Consider the following 24652-nt stretch of genomic DNA (forward strand, 5'->3'; position numbering starts at 1 on the left):
TCATTGATGCAAATGAAAATGCATTTAAATCATCAGATATCTAATTAGAAATGTTACATGCTTTTATGAAATTAAATTAGCTGGACTTTTTAAAATTCATTTTATATATTATCTTTTCTTATAATTAGTATTTTAGGCAGCTAATTTGATGATGCTCTACAAATTTCTAATTTAGGTTTTTTGTGCCTGCAGCTTCCATTATTTTAAAACAACAATGTCAATTTCCAAACGTTGCCACAGGCAGTCATTAGTTTCAATTTCTAATCTGACTTTGCTTTTTACAATTACCTCATATTTATATCTGTAGGTGTTTTCGTAAATTATTAATTAAGTTAAATTGGGGGGACTTCAGTAATCACTTTGTCTTTTACTTAATATGTTTGTAAGAGCAATTTCAAGTATGTTTTGTTACTATAACAACAGTTCACTTCATTAATTCGCTGTATTACTTAGTCTCAGTTCATAACACAGATGTTTAACCTCATGAATACAGTGGTAATTCGGTATACGTCCGCTTTGAAATACGCCCAACTTGGTATACGCCCTTGTTTGGATGCGAAAATTTTTTTGGGAATACGATTCGTATTCGATGAGTCATGACTGGGCGTACTACCCTTTTTTTTTTTATCGTTTTCGAGACAATGCTACGACTACCCTTGAGCGTTAGCACGCCTGTTGCTGCTATTCAGTGAATAACCTGAACTATAACTCTGAATTTAGAAGAAAGTTTGAGTTTTCCCGCGCAATTTGTTTGTAAATTCATTATTAGTGAGGTTTAGGAAAAATAACAAGAAGAATCAAGCAACGAAGAAAATTCTTAGGAACATCATGAGGGATCAAAAAGAGATTGTTGAAAAGTAGGAAGATGGCGTGCCTATTGGAGACTTAGCTGTTGTACACCGTACGACGGGAACGATGTACGGTTATGAAACCGTATTCTAAGATTGTGAAAAACGGTGATGCTATTAAATCGGCTAACGTTACGAAGGAGGTGAAATTAGTTCCCAAAGAAAGATCATAGATGTTAGAACATGTTGAAAAATTGCTTAAATCTGGATAACAGAAAAACTTCTGTGTACAGTATCATGTGCAGTCGTTCAGTTATGTACAGTTATTTTTATATTCAAGAATGTTATAATAATAATAATGAGATTTTTTTATAAGAACAGATTAATTATTTTCGTTTTATTTCGTATTGAAAAAGTTCATTTGGTATACGTAAAGTCTGGCATATGTTTAAGAATCTGAAATGGATTAAAATGACGTATACCGAGGTACCTCTGCATAAAAATTAAAGGAGCTGGAAATTGAAAAGTAAATCGTTTCAAAAGAGCTTACCACTCTGTCCAGCTGAGGCCCATTTCTGCGTCTGGGTAAATCCTGCTCGAACTTTAGCTTCACACTGAGGAGAAACATCTCGAAAATCCTGCAATAAATGTGAATTATTATTTTATTTCTGAGTGAAATTTGTATTATTTTTCTTCTAAATACTGACAAATTCAGGGATTTAAAAGTGATAGATTAACTACATATCTATATTTTTCAATGTATCTAATTGATATAATTTATAGCATATCTAATTGACGTTGTTTATTATAGAAGTGACCAATATATCGATCACTGTATATTATGTATGCCAGCACAAAATAATCCTTTGAGCGCCGCCTGACAACGATATACCTAACGCCTACGCCTAACGACGAGTTGTTTTTTTAATTAGTAAGCTTGTAAAGTTGCGCGCTTCCAACCTGCACGCAACAAAGTGGTGACTGCTATGAATTGGAAAGTATACAAAGTCTTGAGAAGGGTTTAAATCCCTTTTTATTCAACTTTAGAAATTACAGATGCGTGCTCTTGACGCTCACAAACTACGCCGACCCGACGGTAAAATAAAAATAAGGAACTAAAAAAAGAATAACAACAAGTGATTAATTACGAGGCTCTCTTAAACGTAACTAACCTAACCGCGTTCTAAGATACCGCTGACAATTCAGCAAACTTCTGAATATTACGTTGAAAGATTTAACAATCTGCCGAGGCAAGCACACCGGCCGAAACGCGTGGTTCTTCCATTTCTAACTAGCCACCTCCACGCTCGTGAAGCAAGAAAGCACACTTTCGAACTCGTTTCCTTTCTATTTAACTCAGAATACTTCCGCTGATAATTTGGATACTTGCGCGTTCTACTAAAATTTACATACTCTGGCATTGGCAGTTCCAGGGGAAAGTAAGGCATGACAGGAAAAATAGTTTAAACTTAAAATAAATGTTAGTTAAAATAAATATAAACCCTACATTTGCCGCTGCCAGAATTTGGAAAACTTGGAAGCAGGTCCTATAAACGACCTGTTGAAAAGTTTCTACAATTCTGAACTAAATTTTAAGAGCCTCGTTTACATAAAAAAAAAAAATCTGTTATCTCACAAAAGGTATAATAAATTTCTGTATATACTTATTTAATTCTATCTTCTTACAGCAACTTTTCCTGGACTTCAGCAATCAATCTGTTCTCTTCCTTCCAGCATCTGGAAGGAATAAGTATCAGTATCTTTCTACATACATTATAATTTACACTTTCTTGACACTGAATAAGTTTTTGTTTTTGAACGATTTAGTTTCCTTAGTTACTGCTTAATTCACATTCATTCAAGTATTCAAACATGAATTTAACCTTACCCTGGCTCTCCACCATGTATGGTGTCAAACGGGAATATACGTGTTTTAGTATTGCAACACTTCCCCTAACCACAATGATTTGTTAGAATTCAACGACCAAATAGACACACCTTACTCGACATTCTACAACTCGATGAGCTACTTTAACATTGTTAAAATTCAAGTGTAGGTGGAGAACCCTACAAAACACATTCATTCTAAATTCCCCCTCATTAATCTTTAGACATGCAGGCTTTCGCTCTAAAGCATGATTTTATCTACAGTTTAATACTTAAATTTGAATTCATTGCCTTTGAGCATTTACTTTTAGCATCTAAAATTTTATGCTTCTAGACTAAATTCTACTTTTACATAACTTTCAAGTATTTACGTATATTTACAAAATTCTAATACATATGATTTTTACAATTTACTACAAAATGCATAAGAGAAAAATAATTTTTTTTACTTTACTCATTCTTCGCCAAGCTGGCGGCACTGAAACTAAAGTTCTTATTAATACAAGAATACGAAGTTATTTTTATCTTCGGCCAAATTTTGGCTTTAACATAACAGAATTAGTCTTTCGACCAACAGAAACTGCTTGTTCTTAGATTTTATACTTAAAGAAAACAATACTTTTGCCTTAGCTAAATAAAGTAAAACAAAACTAACTCTCAACCGAGACACATTGACTTCCGTCAAAACATAGAACTGCGTATTTACGCATAACATTTCGGAACAAAAGAAAAAAAAATTATAGAAGATTTTAACTTATCTTTGAGTTTTCGATGATTGGAACTCCGACATTCTTTTCTGGCAGAACTGCTCCCACGTTATAAGTTTCATGGACATCAGTCTTCTCCTTAATGTCCTTCGAGTGTCTTCCACGTTACTTTTTCTTTTTCGCCCTCTGCAAGCTGGCCTCTTGGAGTGGTACTCGTCGGGTTGCTGTCTTTTCCGTTTTTCCCCTGGAAGGCTGGTCTTGGAGTCCTCCGGTCTGGAATCATTCTTGAATTTCTTCTGTTGGTGGTTGTCTTTTCGTTCCTCCTGCTGTCTTTTCGTTCTGGGGAACGGCGGCCCTTGTTTGCACCGGACTCTCTGGCCCTGGAAGCGTTCTCCTCGATGTAGAATTTCTACTGCGATACGTTGTAAGTGGTGTTTTCCTCTTTACCAAGGTTTCTTTACGCGGCGGCTTTACTTTCTTGTATTTTTTAAATGCTGGAGTCTGAAAGTTTTCATTTCTTCTTTTCGGTACCGTCGCATAAGTTGTAGAAGGGCTAGGTTCCTCTTCAGTTCTCTGCTTCTTGGGTGGTGGAACGAGTGACGTTACTTCTGGACCTTCTACTTCTTTTACCTGCAAGAAACTTTTAAGGATCCTGCAAGAAACTTTTAAGGATTTCAAAATCATTTTGATTATAATATTTTTTCACCTGGTCGGGACTTGCTTTACAGATTTCCCCTCTCTCGTTCTTAAGGTACAATACGACTCCCTTGATTTCCTGAATTACATAAGGGCCTTCAAATTTTGGAGCTAACTTTGCAGTAAAATTGTCTGGGGCACTTGATAAAGAAAACTTCCGCTTCAACACTTTATCCTCAACTTTAAAATCTGCTTCACGACGTATTCTATCATAATATAATTTTGGCCTATTTCTTGCCGTATCCGAGCTTTTAACCGCCTGGTCAATAAGTGTTTGCACGTCTTTCTGTTTAAATTCTTGCTCTCTTTGTTGCACAAAGAATAATTTATCTAATGGCGTAATTAACTTTCGTCCTAAAAATAATTCTGCTGGGGTTTTTTCCGTAGTATCGTGATTTGCCGTTCTTAAAGCATAAGCTAACTCATTTATGTAGCCATCCCAGCGCTTGTGATGTGTGCTAACATAACTTCGAATTATTTTTACAATGTTTTTATTAACTCTTTCTGCTATGTTTGCCTGTGGTCTATAGAGAAACATTTTGATATGGCGTATGCCAAGTCCAGTGCATATGTTTTCATTTATTTGACTAACGAATTGTTTACCGTTATCGCTAATGACGTTTATCGGTGCACCGTATTTTAAAATGTATCTGTGTAAGAATGCATCTGCGACTGTTTTGGCTGACGCGCGTTTAAGTGGAACAATTTCTGTCCATTTTGAAAAATGATCTACAATTACTAAAAGAAAACGATTTTTATTTAACTCACTCTGGGGGAAAGGGCCAAGAAGATCTATGCCTAAAATTTCATTCGGAAATGTAGCGCGAATGCTATTTAAGTACCCGGCCGGGCTGTAATTAATATCATTTATTAACTGACATTGATTGCAGGACCTGACATACGCAGTTACTATTTTGTATAATTGCGGGAAATATACCGCCTCGCGTACCCTTTTTAAAGTCTTTCTGACCCCTAAATGACCCACTGTTTTCGCGTCGTGTAATTCCTTCAAAATGTTTAATCGAAGCGAGGCTGGGATGACTGGTTTGTACTCGAGATTTTCGTTTGTTGTTTTCGTATAAAATAATAAATTATCTATTATTTCATAGTTTTCTGCTCTATTTCTTATCGCATCGATATCTGTGTGCTCAAAGCTTTCGGGGTCTTTCAAATATGCATAGATACTTCCAAATTCAGGATCAGCTTTCAATTCAGCAATAATCGTATCTCTAGAATCTAAAATTCACATTCAACACACCGCATTTAAGTTGATTGCCTTCATCGTCCAATTTTATACGAGAAAGTGCGTCAGCTACATTGTTTTCCTTACCCGGTTTATATTTGATTATGAGATTATATTCTTGGAGTTCTAAAGCCCATCTTATTAACCTGGGCGTTAGGTTTTTCCCCGAGTAAAGTCTACCAACAGCCGCATGATCCGAAAAGACTGTTACTGGCGCTTTGCCGAAATAAACTCGAAATTTGTGTACAGCCATTAATACGGCTAATGTGTCTCTCTCTGTAGCTGTATAATTTCTTTGTGTATGATTCAACGTTTTACTTAAAAATGCCAAAGGATGGCCATTTTGCATAAGAACCGCACCCACAGCATTGTCCGACGCATCTGCTGCAATTTCCAGGTTTTCGTCCCCCTCCGGGAATTTCAAAACAGGGCATTGATAAGCGCTTCTTTTAACCTTTCGAAAGCGGTATTTGCTTCCGCTGTCCACGTGAATTTACTTTTCTTTCTTTTAATTACTAACAAGGGCTCAACAATATTAGCAAAATCTTTTATGAATGACCGATAAAGAACATAACGCAAGGAAAGAAGAAAGTTTCTTGGCGGTGTTGGGAGGTGGGAAATTCTTGATTGCTTTTATTTTTGAATCTTGAGTTTCTATACCCTTTTGCGAAATTTTATAACCCAGATATTTAAGTTCTTTAGTTGCGAACTTGCATTTTGAGGCGTTAATTGTAAGACTGGCCTCTTTTAATAATTTAAAAACTTCTTCTAGATATTTAATATGTTGTTCCAACGTACTACTCGTTATAATTATATCATCTAGATAGATTAAAGTCGATTTTCCTAGGACAGGCTTTAGAACAATGTCCATAGCTCTCTGGAATGTTGATGGGGCCCCACACAACCCAAAGAGCATGCGTAAAAATGCATAAGTGCCCGATTTTGTTATAAACGCGGTTTTATGTATGTCTTCGGGTCTCATAGCTATTTGATAGTAGCTTGACGTTAAGTCCAAAGTAGTCATGTATCTAGTAGATTTAATCTTTCTAATAATTTCCTCTATAACCGGCAAAGGGTAAACTGGGAATGTAGTAATACTATTCAGTTTTCTGTAATCGATAGCAAATCTCCAAGCCCTTTTATTCGAAGGAGGAAACTCGTTCTTTTTCCTACATAGTACGACTGGATTCGCGTACTCACTATTTATGGGCGTTATTATTTTATTCTTTAACATCTCCTGAATATGTTCTTCGATGATTAGGTCTTTTTGTTTATCATAGCGATAAGGTTTAGTCCTACAGGGTTTGTCGCCAGTTAACTGTATCTCATGCGTAACTATTTGACAGCTACCAGGCCGTTCTGAAAACAAGTTTGAAAAAGTACTCACCACTTGCTGGATGGCTTGACTTTCATGGTCATTCAAATGGCTAAGGTCAACTTGCGGTTGTTCCACTGGTTCCACCACCCTCCGGTCCATCTCCAGCACAATAGAACTGTCCTGAAAATTCAGTTTGGCCTTCGCGGCTTTTAAAAACTCCATACCTAAAATAAGTGAACTTTGCAAATTTTTTACTACAAAAATTAATACTTTGAGGCTTTCATCTTTTACCTGTATGTTTAATGATAATTTCCCGATGCATTGACAGGTTTTTCCTTGCGCCGCTGTAATTTCTGTGTTTTTATTTTTAAATAATCGTAACCTATTAAAATTCTTCTTGAAAAATGTATCACTCATAAAATTACCTTCTGCTCCTGTATCGATGAGGGCTTCTACTGGTACATCGCCAACCAGGACTTGTATAATTGGTAGATGGGAGTTTTTACGATGACCGTATTTAAGTATCTTTTTGAGGGTTTTTTTAAAACTTCCGGGGTCTGGAACCTCGCTTTCACAGGCCCCTCTTTCCTTTCAACTTCTGCCTTCTGGGTACGCGGACGGTTTTTTTTTCAAATTTCCTTTTTGGGCCTTGACCTTCGAGCTTCGATGAGTTAGCTTGATAGCTCTTTCCCCCATAAGAGCGGTTTGCATTTCTGGTCTGCTCATTTGAAGATTGCCTTCGGATACTTAGAGAATACGATACCCCTGTAGCTTTTTCCGCTATTCTCCGATTTTGAAACTTGACCGCCAATTCGAAGAACTCCTGCAATGTGCTTGGGTTTCTAATTTCAAAGTAATCTTGAACAGCAGGTAACAATCTTGGTAAGATTATTTCAATAATCTCCGCGTCGGGTGTCTTCCCATACAGCATATCCGTCAGCTTAATGTTTCGCAGAATAAAGTCCGTCAACTCTTCTATATCCCGTTGATAAAAACTATATAGTTCGGCTTCTAGCCTTGCTCAATCTTTCACTATGGGGAAGGCCTTTAATAACGATTTTTTGAAATTTTCAAATGTATATGTCTGGCCTCCGAATTCCCCTAATAAAAATTTGCCTATATTCTTCCACCATAGCGCGGCCTGTCTTCTAGTGCAGATGTAGCGATGGCAACTTTTTGTCTTTCAGGCACAGGGTAGAGCTGGAAGTGATTGTCGAGGCTTTCTAGAAATATCGCCACCGAATTTTTTCCATCGAAATTGACGTTTGGCTTGATTGACGCTCTCAACGTCTGGACCAGGTATCCAAATCCTTCCAATTGGCTTGCCATTTCTTGTTGTTGTCCAGCAACTTCCATCCAATTTTCGGCCATTTCAGTTCGACAAGTGTTTGGGCGCCAATGTAAAGTTGCGCGCTTCCAACCTGCACGCAACAAAGTGGTGACTGCTGAGAACTGAAAATAGACCAAAGTCTTGAGAAGGGTTTAAATCCCTTTTTATTCAACTTTAGAAATTACGAATGCGTGCTCTTGACGCTCACAAACTACGCCGACCCGGCGGTAAAATAAAAATAAGAAACTGAAAAGAGATAATAACAAGTGACTATGAGGCTCTCTAAACGTAACTAACCTCACCGCGTTCTAAAATACCGGTTAGGAAAAGCCTGGTAAGGAAAAGCCTGGCGCCCGTCCTGATCGTGGCCATGCTATTCATACACCCAAGAGGCAGTAAGTACCTCCTGCTTATCACTCATACCTAATATTTAGTTTTGATTTTTGCAATCATTTAGAAAATAGAAAGAAGACACTAGGCTTTTACATCACCTTATATGCAATGCGGATAGACACTGGATGTGTTTAGTACGATTTATTTCCAAACTCTTGCTATGATGTAATGTAAATATTGCCAGATTCCTTAAACCAAGAGTTAAAAAAAAAGTTTTATTTTAGAGCATACTACTAAAGGCGAACGGTATTCGTATTATCTCAAAAGCTGGCAATATGTGTTAATTTCGATAATCATTATTCAAGTTCATTTAAATTTGTTTTTTTCCTTCTTTCTCTTTCTCGAATCTCCAGTATGCTACGTAATCCAAATTATATTTACTACAGTTTTGGAATCGATTTTTTTTCAAACATATTGCCTCAAATTAATGAAACTAATTAGTTTGGTCCGATCAGTATTATTTGAAAAGAGTTGCAAAACCACTTACTTTTGTTATTGCCTGGAAGAAAATGTCTCCTGACACTTTTCCCGCAACAAGATAAATGGGAGCACTAGCAGCAATAGCTCCATGTATGATGTTGGGATACTTAAAACGCATGTAAGCAGCTAACATGCCTCCATAACTAAAATAGAATGAATATAATATCAGTAAATCTAATGTAATATATCAAGAAAAAGTACTTTCCTGGTTAATAATGCCTGTTTTAGAAAGGAAGCATCGAAAGGCTAACAAATTTTACTTTCAGTCGAAAGAAGTAGCCAAATGCCGTTTTGAAGATTTCCGCTATTGTCGACAATTGTAAGTTTCCGCTTTTTGATCAGTAACTTCGATGCTTCGAGCTAAGACGCTTGAATTTGTAATATTTATTCACTGTTTTTTAATATTGTACTATTTTACTGATATATTAGCGAAAAGTCCCAGCTTAATTATCAGCAGAAAAAAAAAAAAAAAAAAAAATCATGTTCTTCTCACTTAAACCATAAAATTCAGTTCAACATCAATATAATAAAATAATTTAAAATGAGCAAATCTCTAGAATTTCGGATACACAGTCTCGCGCGTTGGAGATAAAAAAATATTTTTTTTCGTAGTGTTGCCATTGCTCGCTTTGAAATGGTTTAGTTTGTTAATCAAAAATTCGTTGAAGTGTTACAAAATATGAAATCGATAAGAAAACAAATTTAAAATTCAAATTAGGGCTTCTACATGCCCATATTCTTTGGAAGATTGCGTTATTCAAATTTTGATGGCTCTTAGGTACCGTTGTTTTATCACAAAACGCGAAACATACATACATTCATGCAGTTTCTTCGTTATTTAATTTCTTTAAATATAACACAGGACGATAATATTTGGTGGCAACAATTTGAAAAGTGAAACAACTCTTATCGTGAATTGACCCAAAATGCCAAAACGAAATTAATAGTCCTTCTGGGAAAATTGCCCCTTTGGACTAAAAATCTGAAAAAGTTCAGATTTTAATAGTTGCTCGAAAGGATTTGTCAAAGATTTTTTTCCTCTCTGTCTGAGTTCGCAGTCTACCAATCTGCTGTTGCACTCTTGCTAATCCATTTCTTTTTGTCTTTTTAGCTTTATCAGTAAGCTTCATTTTCTTCGCACTTGCGCCATGTAGAATTCAACAGCAAAATTTAAGAAAATTCGTTCACTTTCTTAGCAAGATGTCTTCGAAATTTTTTTTTTTTTTATCTTTCTATATATTATTAAAGTTTTGTATGTTAAGTTTATTAATTAAATATCATGCCTTTCTCATTTAAGCCACATAAAATTCAATTCGATAACAAAAGCGCAAGTTATTTAAAAAGACTATATATTTAGAATTTTTGATGAACAGTCTCGCGCGCTGGAGATAAAAATGTTTTATTCCGTAGAGTGTTGCCACCTCTCGCTTTGAAATTGTTGAGTTTGTTAAACAAAAATTCGTTAAAGGTTTAAAAAACATGAAACAGACAATAAAACAAATTCCAAATTTGGCTTCCAGGTGCCCATGTTCGGGTGGAGGCTATGTTATTCAAAATTTGATGATATTTTTTCACAGTGCGAGAAACATACATACATTCGAGCAGATTCTTCTTTATTTAATTTCTTTAAATATAATACAGGGCGATATTATTTGGCAGCAAGAATTTGAGAAGCGATACGCCGTTTATGGTGAACCAACGCAAAATTCCATTTCGAGAATAATCTCCTTTTTTGGGCTAATAAATCCGTAATATTAATATTTCTTTCTTTAATTTAAAAATATAATTTTGCTAATCTTAAGATGTTGTCAGCAGGTAGTCTATTTAGCGCAACAACGTAGTATCTATCTTTGACAGATGGTACTAACAGGAAAGTGTCAAAGAAAATGAAATTTAAGTTGGAAAAAAATGCCAGTAGAAAATATTAAAAAAATTAGAGACAAATTTTAATATCAGCAGTCGCTGTGTGCAAAATAAGCCATGTTCTAGCTATCCTAGATTTCACAAAAAAGAGCTAAATTTCAAAATATTAGATTTTCAGTTTAGTGCAAGTTTTTTACTTCCTTGTACGAAGTAAAAAGGAAGTATTGTAATCGCGAAAAGTTTCAGGCAGCATACTTCAACGAAAATATCCATTTTGACCGCTATCGAATGCAATTTAACGATGTTTTTGCGTGATATCTGTACGTAAGGACAGAATAAAAGACTCTTTTCCTCCAAAAAAATTATAAAACTGCTTTAAAATTAATTCTGAAGAGAATTTTTCGTGGCGTCTGTACGAACGTATGTACGTACGTGCGTGCGTACGTACATATCTCGCATAACTCAAAAACGAGTAGCCTCAGAACGTTGAAATTTTGTATATAGGACTGCTATAACAAGTAGATGTGCACCTCGTATTTTGGTTGCAATCGGCCGAACCAAACGTATGTAAATATATTTATATATATATCCACTCTGTTACCTGGCTCAGTGATCTCAGTTTCTTTACTCTTATATATTTGTAAATTGTACATTTTTTTCTTTAAAAATGATTGAATTATGTTGTTTTTATCTTCCGGTTAAGGATTTTATGTCTTTAGTAAATCTGTGTGCAATATTTTTAGAATTATCAGTAATTTTAAAGTTGTTTAATTGCCGCTAAGCCTTTTTTAATGGCGGCCATTGATGTTTACGTTTGAAACAGGAGACTAGTGGATTTGTTGCCAATCTAGAGAAACTTAGCTTCGCAACAACAAAGATAACGCATTCATTTATTATTGCCAATTAAATCATGCTTAATTCTTTCTGGAATTTTTTCGGGGAAATAAGTGTTTGAGATTTACTTCGTAATTTTTAATATAGATATTTTGAGGTTTTCTGTACTTTTGCCTTCTCGCGAAGTGAGAACTGAATTAAATGAGAAATACAAAATCTGTATTTCAATCATCTGTGAAAAACTGTTTCTTTTTTGTTTTCTTTGCTTAATTTCTTTTATACATCGTTCTAGCTTTATTATAGTATTTGAATAGAACATGTGGCAACGATTAGATAATTCTATTCTTTAAATGATATAAATTTTGTGCATTATGAGTTATAATATGAACGAAATATGTAAGTTAACTGTTATATAATTATTGGATTATATAACAGTTAACTTAGTTTCCGTTATATAATTATTATGTAAGTTAACTGTTATATAATTATTAATACTGTTAAGAGAATCTAGCGCCAGACTGTCGCTATGGTAAACAAATATAAGAGTAAAATTTAAAGAATTCATTTATTCCATTGTGGTTTATGCGCTGTCGGCGAAGTAGATTTAATTCAATCCAATAAGTTTAAATGAAATGCAAGAAAAAATGCGTATAATTTAATATTCCAATACAAGGAAGTCATGTGTTGTACACATCAGATTTTTTATAACTGTTAACATGTTTTTATAAGAACTGGCACTTCATGACAATTATGACAGAAGAGCCATTTGCAAAAAGGAAAACTGTAATTACTGCAAACGTTCGAATATCTGCGCATCAATTATTGCTATTGTATACATTTATTAGTATAACTGTAATTGTAAATGTTTGGCTGTAATTATTATTTTGTTATTATTTGTTAAAACTTTCGTCAAAGACTGTTGTTTTAGTATTTACAAATATAGATGAGTTAATATTATGTGCAAATTACATTTCACATCACTTCGTTTAATTAACTTACCTGCCACCAAACGCTATGACTGGATTCCTCTCAACTTTAAATGTCTTCTTGAAACTCTTGAGAAAAAATGCGTAATCAGCAAGGGCTTGTTCAATGCTCAGAAAACCTATGGTGGGAACTTCAAAGCTGTCATTTCCAAATGGAAGGGATTTGCCGTAATATCTCTTAAAATAAAAAGAAAAGCCATGTTTTAAATTTTGAGCTCAAGCTTATGTGAGACACTGTTTAAAGAGAATTTATTTGCAATTTTGCATCTCAGCATTTGAATTGCAAAATTAAAATGCTACTTTTGTCAATTCTAGGCCAGTAAATACTCAGAATAATCAGTGCATTTATTTGTCTCTACTTTTTATAAATTTTTCTGTGAAAAATTTCATATATGACTTCGTAAACCTGTTCTATTAACCCGTCTAAATGAGGGTACAAAATTTATAAAAGCTTAAGAGAAAGTCCGTACATTTTCTTCCAGTGAAAGTGATGGCAGATGAAATCCAGTTTTTTCCGACGCGACAGAAACGTTCCCCGCTATATTCAAGACTAAAGGTGACAATGTTTATTTACGGATCCCGCGCCGGGATCGGAGGGTTAATACAATTATTAAGTGTAATTTGAGAACATGCGCACGATTTCAAAATTTGTTTATACTCATGCTTCAATTTTGGATTAAAAATTTTTAACAAAGTTTTCAGGATTTATTTACATGTTAGTTTCAAGTTTTGAAAGTAATTTAATACGTTAAATAACTACCATTTGTTACTACAGTCGAACTCCGATTTAACGAACTGAAAAGGACCGAACGTATTCTCTATAACCGATTCGATGACAAAAATATCCCAAGATTAGGTTCGATTAGGTAATTTGAATATAGGAAAGCTATGAGGATACTATGCCTGAGAAAAGTTATGCCTTCGGAGAGGACTTTCTGAGGGACACTGACTTGTATTCTCGTTACACATGGGGAAAATCACGAAAAGCAAACATGCAGTCAGGGTTGCTCTGGGTCTGAACTTAAGCCAGGTCGAACTACCAATATTCAACGGCCTTAATCATTCAGCCACTGGTGAGCCGATTAGCTCGCAAAATCGAGTAAAAATTGAATGAATCAAAATGATAACAATAATAATAACTGATTAACATTGTCCCACCTTTAGCCAAAGAACAGAATAATATTCAATCCAGGAAAAAACTCATATTAATTTTAATTGCAACTACCAATTATTACGTTAATAATTTTGTACGATAAGTTACTTAGCATAAATATCATGATTCCTTTTTATACTTGAATTAAACATTTGTAACTATGAATAATTACTTTATCTATAAAGAATATAAAAATAATGTTTTTATCTGTATGAAAAAGAAAAAAATATTGTCGAATTTATATTTCATTTTTACGTAATGCATACATTGTTGCAAAGGGGAGATTCAATAATGTTTGCTCGGAATATGCCTTGTGTTTCAAAAGACTAAAGAATGCAAAGCCCCCACTCGGACGACAGACTCTAAATAGCATTTACACTTAAAAAAAAAAAAAAAAAAAAAAAAAAACTGAAAATTTTAGATTTTACATTACGCCCAAAGGGCTGTTTTTTTAACGTTTTGTGTGTTACCTTGTAGGGTTTATATTTATTTTAACTAACATTTATTTTAAGTTTAAACTATCTTTCCTGTCAAGCCTTACTTTCCCCTGGAATTGCCAATGCCAGAGTATGTAAATTTTAGTAGAACGCGCAAGGATTCAAATTGTCAGCGGAAGTAATCTGAATTAAATAGAAGGGAAACGAGTTCGAAAGTGTGCTCTCTTGCTTCACGAGCGTGGAGGTGGCTAGTTAGAAATTGAAGAACCACGCGTTTCGGCCTGTGTGCTTGCCTCGGCAGATTGTTAAATCTTTCAACGTAATATTCAGAAGTTTGCTGAATTGTCAGCGGTATCTTAGAACGCGGTTAGGTTAGTTACGTTTAGAGAGCCTCGTAATTAATCACTTGTTGTTATTCTTTTTTTAGTTTCTTATTTTTATTTTACCGTCGGGTTGGCGTAGTTTGTGAGCGTCAAGAGCACGCATCTGTAATTTCTAAAGTTGAATAAAAAGGGATTTAAACCCTTCTCAAGACTTTGTATACTTTCCAGTTCATAGCAGTCACCACTATTGTTGCGTGCAGGTTGGAAGCGCGCAACATTACAACCTTTATTTATTAAATATCATGTTCTTCGTACTCAATACATATTCAATTCAACAGCAAAATAATATTAAAATTAGCATATCTTTCGAATTTCCCATGCGCAGTCTCGCTCGCTGGAGATAAAAATGTTCTTTTTTCCGTACAGTGTTGCCATTTATTGCTTTGAAATCGTTGAGTTTGTTAATAAAAAATTCTCTAATGTCTGATAAAATGCAAATTCGATAATAAAACAAATTCCAGATTAGGAATTCGAGATGCCCATATTCTGTGGAGGATTACGTTATTCAAAACGTTTCAAACATTACGTTTGATGGCTCTAGGTACCGTTGTTTTATTGTTTTATTACAATGCGAGAAACATACATGCATTTATGCAGATTCTTCATTATTAAATTTCTTTAAATAGAATGCAGGTCTCTAGTATTTGGTGGCTACAATTTGAAAACTGAACCGACATTTATAGCTAATCAACGCAAAATACCGAAACGAAATTAACAGCCCTTTTGGGCTAATGCATGCCCATTCAGCTAAAAAAAAAAAAAAAAAAAAAAAAAAAAAAAAAAAGATAAAGGTTAAAAAGTTTTCATTCTCTAAAAGACGAATCAGCTGTATAAAACAAACTCATTAAGATTCACGACATCCTCTTTCCCTGAACAGCGAAAATTTTCAAAATTTCCATAATAGTTTCAGTCTCTGTCAGAACTAAATAAATATGAATGGAATAAAATAACTCCTCCACCCTCTTGAAAGCTCTTTGGTTACATGGGCATAATATAAAAAGAATGTCATAGGTGTCCTAAGATTTGCATATTGTATCTGCATTCTCCTAGACTGGGTGTCATACTTGTTTCGCACAGTCTTCGTTTAGAACACAGAAAAAATGAGGTTGACATGAGATAAAAACAATGTAAAGCTTTTTTACTTTACGAATGGAATGTGGATTCTAACATTCTAAACGTGAATGATTTTAAAGGTTAGTAAATTTTTCGTTAAAAACTTGCAGGAATTCTGGGGAAAACATAAAAAAATTTCAGCCAAAGTTATCAGTACAGCTCGTTATATTCGATGTTTATACATTTGGAAGTTCGCTATAGCAGTAAAAATTAACATTATAGGAAATTTGAAAAGACCAAAAGTTTCATTCATTATATCCAGGAGTTCGCTTTAAGATGGGTGCGTTATAACGGGGTTCGAGTGTCATATGATAATGCACAAAAACATGATTTGTAGGCAAACGATTAAATTTCCAAGAGCTTAAATTTAATTTTTTTCTGCTTCTGAAAATTCCAAAATTTAATATTCGAATAATCGAAGGCAGTTGCCAAGAAATTTTATAAATTAGGTGTGCACAACATTCCATTTTCAAAATGTAGCGTAATTACGATCTAGAGAGATCAAAGATATTTCAAATCCCTTGCGTATACGCGTTTTACGATAAAATATCGAAAAAAATTTCTTTTTTACCCAACCCTTACTTGACGGGGTTCCAGTTAGTTGAATTTATGGTTTTAAATGGCGTTTTGCGGTCATTTCTGCAAGAAGGTCGAAATAACTTTCGTCCCTTTAAGTGTAGTAATGAGTTATGAATGGCAACTTTGGTTTCTATGGCAACAGGAACTCAAAGCAATTCCATGCATTGGAAGAGTTTAATGGATATCGCTTATTCATTTCAGCTTCTTTCAGTCAGCCGGAAGTATCATAGGTAAGCCTTAATTTCACATTCTTCACCCTTCTGTGTGAAAACACGAAGAAATCATTATTACTTCATTTGTTCAATTCAATACCGCAATAAATATACCAAATACTAACAAGTATAAAATCTTAGAACAAGAGATTAAAAATTTATCAGAAGTCTCAAGTGACTCTGTGCTGTAGAATCAAATATTTTCAAGCGCAATATTAAATTTTCAACGTGATTTTTTTTCTGTTAATGTAATAATGGCTGTTAATATAATAATGGCAATAATTTCTGCTAATGTAATAATGGCAATAATTTCGGCTAATTTAATAATGGCAACATCAAATTAAGCATATTACATTTTTATTGATGCAGCCGTAGACGTTTGAAATTTTATATTCACGAGTCTTTAAAAATGTGCTATTTTTTAACACTGGAAATTCTCTTCGATTCATGAAATCTCATCTGAGTATTTCTGCAAACGATTTATTTCTTGGCCTTTTTGTATTTTTAGCTGATTAGTTTAGATAAAAGGGCAAAATATCAGCTTAAATTTTGTTCAAAGAACATTTTAATTTTTTTTCATGATATTTAAAATTATTTTCTAATTTCTAAATGTTAATTATTTTAAATTTAATAATACAACTTATAGCTCAAAGAGTTTTTAGTTTAAGTAGTTGAACTGAATAAAAACTCTTTGATGTTTGATGCATTAAAATGAATATTACAATTACAGTCTTAGCTTTATTAGTGAATTAATTTGAATAATGAATGATATCCATAAAATTTTTTATCTTCTCTTATAAAAGTATTTTAGCATGTGTTTTAAAAGTTTATAATTAAAATTAATAGATGAATATAGGGATTCAGTGTTTAAATTCGCATCAAGGGGTATTTTATTAAAATAGCAATATAAATTTTCTTCCACTAGGAAACAGTATTTCGCCTATTCATTTTATATTGAGTGTTATTTATTTTGCTTTCTTTACCCAAATTCGTGTCATCATTTAAATAATAACAAAACTGTAGTGAAATTTCTGTTGATTTTCATTTCTACTACTGTATTTCAAATCAGCATAAATAAAGAGCAATTATTATAATTTATCTTCTAAATGTCTGTTAATTCTATTTGTAAACATCTGCGTGGTTTTTAATCACAAAAGTATCTGATATTTGATCGTCAAAGTTAGAATCTTTTTAAGAATGTTTTATAAGCTTATTTAAAGATGTTTTTAGCCGCATATAATGTAATATCTTTAACATAATATTCTGATTTTATGTTAAATACCTGGTTTATCTTTCAAATGAGGATAATAATAATAAATAAAAGCAGTTATTACTATTTATCGTAACAGATCTATCATATTCAGTGCTGGTGTAAAAGAACTAATTTTTAGAGATAAAAGTAATAAAACAAAACACTAGAATTGTGTTTGTCAAACTATATCTTTTAAAAGTGAAATACTCCTGCTGTTAATGTTGAAATTTTTCGCTTTGGAAATTATTATGGGTTCTTTAAAAGTTTAAATAGGCTAAAACAATTTTATTGTTTCTAAAAGTTTTTGTTCTGTTCTTATACCCAGCAGACAATTTACATTTTTGGCATTTGAAATATGTAAATAATTCTAAAATGTTCGAGACAGGGTCAGAGAATATCAGCTAAGAAACAATTATCTGTTAGGTATATCAGTTCGAACTCTTTTATATCCGCAGAGGAAAACTTGTGACAATAATTGCAATTTTTCTATCGCAGAATAGCTTTTGAAAGTAAATAAAATGGAGCTGACGCGAGAACATTATTGCGCAATGATTGTGACTTTAAAGTAGGCCTAAATCAATAAAAATGTCTTTAATATCTACAACAAGCACATAGAAAGGAATGTCCATCTAGTGCCACTATATTCAAATGGTTTGCAGAATTTGGTAGAGGTCGAAATTCTATCCTGTATGAGAAACATACTGGAATATCTTTGTTAGCTGTAGTCCTAGAAAATGTGTTGCCATACATAACACGTTAATAAATGATAATTTCTGTACCTATCAAATGATACAGAAGGAACTTAACTTTGGATCCACAGCTATACCTAAAACTATTTGTGAAGAACAACTACATATAAAAAAATAATTTTTTCGTTCGATCCCTCATAAATTTAGAGAATACCAACAATCGGAGCATGTCAGAATCAGTAAAGAAACCCTAAAATTATTTAATAATGGAAGACACAGCCTTATTTCTAAAATCATAACTGATGATGAAACGTACTTACAGTTCTTTGACGTTCTTGAAGATAACTCCTAACCAACAACGTGAAAAGACGAGCAATGCAAAAAATAATTTAAGCCAAAAAATAATTTAGAAGTACAGAACTGGTCAAAACGATCAAAGACAGTATAGAGGTACAGAAATACAGAATTAGTCAAACTATCAAAGGCACAGAAAGCAATTTCATATAACTGATACTCCTCTAAGTGTATTTTTCCAGAATTTCTTCGAGAAGGGAATATTACGGGACTCATGCTTCACCATAATAATGCAGTTCTCATCGAGCATCAAGCAATCGAGGGGAGGGGGGACATGTCAAGTGCTAGAACAGATACACTTTTCTCCTCACCTTGTTATGTGTAACTTTTGACCTTGCTACGTTGACATTTGGCTATATTTTAAAATTTTAAACAAAATTTAGACTTCTGTCGTTTTTATTCCGAAGATAAGATTAATGAGGCTATAAAAGCATATCTTTCAACCAGTTCCGAGAAGTGAATGGCTTGAAGCATTTAATCTTTAAATTCGCCTAGAAATATGCAGTAATGTTGGGAGGGGGGATTATTTTTTGAACGCTCCTTAAGACTTAGTTAACTATCATTTAGTTGTATCTCAAAAATTTCAGTGTGGCCAGTGTAATCCAGAGCTGGTGTATATTGCTACGTTTTTTATTCTTCTGACACCAGTTCGTTACGTTATGTTCTTCCTTTACGTTCGTACGGGGTTCGTAGATTTGGAGTGAATAACGACGACACTACTTGATGCAGTATCGAAACACACTTTATTGGGCCGTATTAATCAGGACAGCTCCAAAACACTTTTACAGCCGTCGAAGATCTACTATAAATACTTTGGAACGATCAGCGACACAGCCTTCACACTGTCAGGCTATCACGGTGAAGACAGCTTCACTGCAAAGCACCAGAGTACAGCTTCCGACTCTGCTCGGTCGATTTCGAAACTCCACGTACTCTCGAGACTCTCTACGCTACAACTCGCGATGCGCTCGACGACACACAGAGCACAGCTCTCGACTCAGCACAGTCTAAGGCAAAACTCGACGATGCACTAATTCGCGACGCACTAAAAGACTCTCTCGGTGGAATCGACGACCAACTCGGTGCTAGGTTTCGAGACACTCGCTCAATGACTATTAGCTCGCTAGACGAGGCACACACACTGACTCGCCCTCTCGACGAGGCACACACACGCCTGCGGAGCAGTAGGGTTTATATAGCTTTTGACTGGTGTTCGAGAACATTCTGGGCTAAACCGGTAAGAATTCGTTCCAGAAGATTCTCCATCCGTCCATGGCATATCGCCAATTATGTTGCCAAATGGGCGATTTCTCGACAAATGTGGCAACCCTGCCTTTCTTTGCCGTTTTATGGCAACCCTAAAACTACTTTGCGGGGAAGCCATCTTACCGCGCCTGTACATTTCGTAACAATATATATATATGCATTTTCCATTTCTAGTCGACCCGTAGAGGGTCCTCGAGTTAATGGCCACCAGCTATGCATTACTGATCTCGATTACTCATACTGGAGAATCTTATTATAAGCTCTGACATATTTTTAAATTTCTAACAGACTTGTTAATCAAGTGTTAATAATATTAATTCATACAGTGTTTTCTGCACTTCGCTTTTAATTTGATTTTCTTTATTATTAACTAATGAAAAATATGTGTGTTTGTGCTCTGCATTGTAGAAAGACATATCAAATTTTGAATATATATAATTCTTCACCTGAACATATGCACCTCAAAATGCAACTATTTAATTTACTTTTTTAAAAAAAAGTTCTTTCGTGTTTTGTGCGAATTTAATGAATTTTGATTGATACTCAAAGATTTAAAAGAAATTTATTGCAAATGCCAGAAATAAAATACTTATCTAAAAAATTTCAGAGGGCGCTTGTACTTAAAAAAATCTTGAATACAAAATTAGAAAAGAAAATATACACAATTTTAAAATTATCATTTCTAGCTCAAATTCAATAGGTAAGGTGAAGAAGAAAAAAATTTTCCTTTGTCTTATAAATAGGTAAGTAAATATAAAATTTATTTAATCTTAAATAAAAGTACAGTAAAAATAAATTTTATGACTGGCAGTAAATCTGGTGGCAAAATAATCTGCAGTTCACGTGGCACAAATTTGTATTCAAATGAAACTCCATAGAAAAAATAAAATAAAATGTACATAAAAAATCTGAAAGCTTTCAGATTTTATGTTACGCCCAAATGGGCATTTTTTTCATTTATATACACGTTTCGAGAGCATACACGGCAATATACACGTTTCGAGAGCATTTGGGTTAACGCGATATAGGGCTGAAAATATTTAAAAACAGCATATCTTTAGAGTTTGCGACAGAAAGTCTCGCGTGCTGGAGATAAAAATGTTTTATTTGCGAAAGTGCTGCCACTGGTCGCTTTGAAGTTGCTGAGTTTTTTTAAAACAAATTCGAATTTTCAAATTCGGATTTCTAGGTGCCTATATTAGGGTGGGATGACTCTAGATGCCGCTAGTTTTCCACAATGCGAGAAACATACGTACATTCATGTAGATTCTTTATAATTTAATTTCTTTATATATAATACGAGATGATAATAGTTGGCAGCAACAATTTGAAAAGTGATTCGGACATTTAAAGTGATTGCTAAAAAATTCCATTTTCCACTTCCATACTTTAAAAATATTTGTTTATAAATATTACAGAAGTACATAGAAGTATATAGATCGAGAAAAGTTTGTTAAACATAATGGAAAGAATGAAAATAAATAGCTTTATTCTAACACTTTTTGCGCAATTCTATATACTCAAACCATGCCCACAAAAGTACTCAAACCCTGCCATTATTTTCGAAACTCTTGATCATAGTATATTTCAAGTCACAGAAATGACTCATCGATCTCCTCCATCTCCGTAATTTCCGATAATATTAAATATCTAAATTAAATACAGCAAGCACTGCTTGAAACTTGTGCCTTGCAACAAATATTTTTCTTTTTCAATTGCTATTCTTATAACATTTAAATAGCTATTTTTATAACATTAACCGAATGATAACATAAAACTATAAGGAAAACTATTCTTCAAAATAGTAATGGAATTTAATTAATTTAATGTAAATATAATTAGAAACCGATAAATTAGTACTTTAGCAGCATTTTAATTAGGAAAACTTAAAAACTTTCTTATAAACTGTTCGTAACGTTTCTGAAAATTATTTGACCAATTCTGAAACTTTAATTTTAATACTCATGGGGCCTTTTATTGGAAGTGAACATGCCAATGTAAAATTTAAAATTATGCCAAAAAAAAAAAAATTCTTACAGATATAGGAATTTTTTTTTTCCAAGAAAAAATCTTTTTTCCTTCAGAAGAAGATTAACTGTGTCTGATCGCCTTTAAAGATGGATATAATTATTGAAAATCTACGTCAAATTAAGAGTTTTTTTTATGGTTGACTAAAATCGAAAGTAAACTGATTACATAATCCCTTACTTAATCCCTTAACCGTCTTAATTCCTTATTTGGGGATATTTCTCTGTCACTTGTAAAATTTTTTATTATATTTTGAACATTTTGGCGACTTAGCTTCAGGTTACAAAATTTATTTCATAATATTTTGATAAGATTAACCGAATTGTTGATTGCAGTAAGCGATGTATTTTCCAATGTTTTTAAATGCAAAATGGACGAACTTCGGCATATCGATAACAATATTTATGATAACATTAATCGCGATCACATTAAGCGGCGTCTACTGTCTGAGGAGCTTGCAAATTTCAAAATATTTTCACTTTTTTTTGTATCCTAGGTTAAAAATGCATTCTTCAAAAACTAAAACTATTGAACAAGAAATCTCCAACATTTGAATTTAGGTGTTCGAAATAGCAAGGCCAAATGTTAGATGACAGTTTTGCTATAGCGTTATTTCAATGGAAATGAACACCCAACTGAAACTTGTGCCTTGCAACAAATATTTTTTTTTCAATTGGATTAGCAAAATCCACAAAAAACCATAAGTGCCAAAACATTAGCTTTGAAATGTGTTTAAAAAATAAATAAAATCTTGCTCATTACTGCAATATTTAGGGCTTTAAAATTAACAAAACCCAACGAAATTTTTTTAATTTTATCATAGAGATACAACAGATCTAAAAATCTAAGCTTAAAAATTAATCAAATTGTTCAAATAAGAATGCCAAAGAGTAGACGAAGAAAAAACTTTTGTTATTTTTAAATAATCGAGCTATAGGATATAATTCCATCATCAGTTAACATCGCTTGAAGATTTTGCACTTATTTAATAAACAAAGGACTTAATTTTTCAAGGCGCAGCTGCTCTTTGGTTTCTCTGTACTTTTGCGTACAATTACTGTAACAAATATTTTCCTCAAAAGGCAGTATTTTTTTTTTTTTACTAGGCAATAAATCCCCTTGTTCAAAATAATAAACACTTCATCGAGGTCTTTCAGGAAATCCCTTTTTCCCTCCCCATTCTACTAACGTTTTTTAAATATGTTGCAATTTATTTAAATGCAGTTTCCAAGTTTTACATAAATTTTTTTCCCACTGCCAGCATTTTATTTTCTCGTTAGCCTTTCTGTTGTCATAAAATATTTTATTTATTTTTGCAACATAATTTTTTTTATATTTTATATGATTGAATATTTTTTAGATATTTTTCTTTCACGGTTTTCCCATTTTACGATGCTTTAGCCCATGGGGCGTTAGCCCAGAAGGGCTATTAATTTCGTTTTGGCATTTTACGTGGATTCACTATAAACGGTGAATCGCATTTTAAATTGTTGCCACCAAATATTAGAGCCCTATATTATATTTAAAGAAATTAAATAATGCAGAATCTGCATAAATGTATGTATGTTTCTCGCTTGTGATAGAACAACAGTACCAAGAGCCATCCAATTTTGAATAACCTACGTCTCGACCCGAATATGGGCATCTGGAAAGCCAAATTTGTAATTTGTAATTTGTTTTATTATCTGTTTCATATATTTTAAAGCATTTATGAGTTTTTGATTAAGAAACTCAAAGATTTCAAAGCAGCAATGGCAACACTGTACGAAAAAGAAAAAACGTTTTTATTTCCAGCGCGCGAGACTGTGTATCGGAAATTCTGAAGATATGCTCTTTTAAATATTTCGTCATATTCCTGTTGAATTGAATGTTGATGTACCTTTTTTCTGCTTCTATATCTTATTTATCTGTTTTTCTGCTTTTAGTTGTCTTTTTTCTGCATTTTATTTTTTTCATTAGGATTTCTGTTGTCATAAAAAGATTTTATTTATATCTGCAACATAATTTTTTATATTTTATAATGATCTGCTATTTTTAGACATTTCACTTTAACGGTTTTCAAGTTTTATCATACCTCTCTGATATTCTTTATTTACCTTCTTTTTTTCAACTTTCAAAACTTTTGACATTTTAAAATGCTTCTATATATTTTTGATTTTCTTTAAGTATGCCACCTCAGTGGTCGAGAAGATAAGATTATGGAACACTTTTAATTCTTCCTGAATCATTGAACTGATTATCTGGCTCGTTTTTTTACTTACGTATGACTTAAATATAAACTAGTTTTTTTTTTTTTTTTTTCTGCTGATTCCTCCTTCCTATGATTCTTCTACTGATTCCTCCTTTTTATGGAAGATAATTTTCACACTCTTTGTCGTAAACAAATACACTCACTTAATAGTGTTAAAAAGTAATTATAATAATTTAAATTTATTATATGCATTAACACTTACAAACATTTTGCGACCTTACCTTAGTTAAATAAAACATGGGCCGAAGTTATAAAATGGATTTATTCGAGGTGATAATGGTAGATGATAAAATATCAATAAAGGATATTTTTCTCAGCACGTAATCAGGCTGATGGCTAATACATTACTTAAGCTCGTAGTCAAAGGAGAGCCAGCCTGCCAAAGCAAGAAAATTAAATAAATTGCAATG

General features: G+C 33.2%; 1 protein-coding gene across 1 annotated transcript in view; it reads right to left on the minus strand.

Moving 5' to 3' along the window:
* LOC118192721 (dipeptidyl peptidase 2-like) overlaps window positions 1-24652 on the minus strand; it is a 95916-nt gene that overhangs the window by 24872 nt on the left and 46392 nt on the right. Inside the window, exons 3-5 of the mRNA XM_085818033.1 lie at window positions 12539-12702; window positions 8850-8985; window positions 1339-1426 (exon numbers count right to left, since the gene is read on the minus strand). Of these exons, the coding sequence (XP_085674159.1) occupies window positions 1339-1426; window positions 8850-8985; window positions 12539-12702 (388 nt within the window). The remainder of the gene's footprint in view (window positions 1-1338; window positions 1427-8849; window positions 8986-12538; window positions 12703-24652) is intronic.

This window comes from Stegodyphus dumicola, chromosome 1 (genome assembly GCF_044657685.1).
Source record: "Stegodyphus dumicola isolate Sdum_Otavi_A_Nest chromosome 1, ASM4465768v1".
NCBI classification, from domain to species: domain Eukaryota; kingdom Metazoa; phylum Arthropoda; class Arachnida; order Araneae; family Eresidae; genus Stegodyphus; species Stegodyphus dumicola.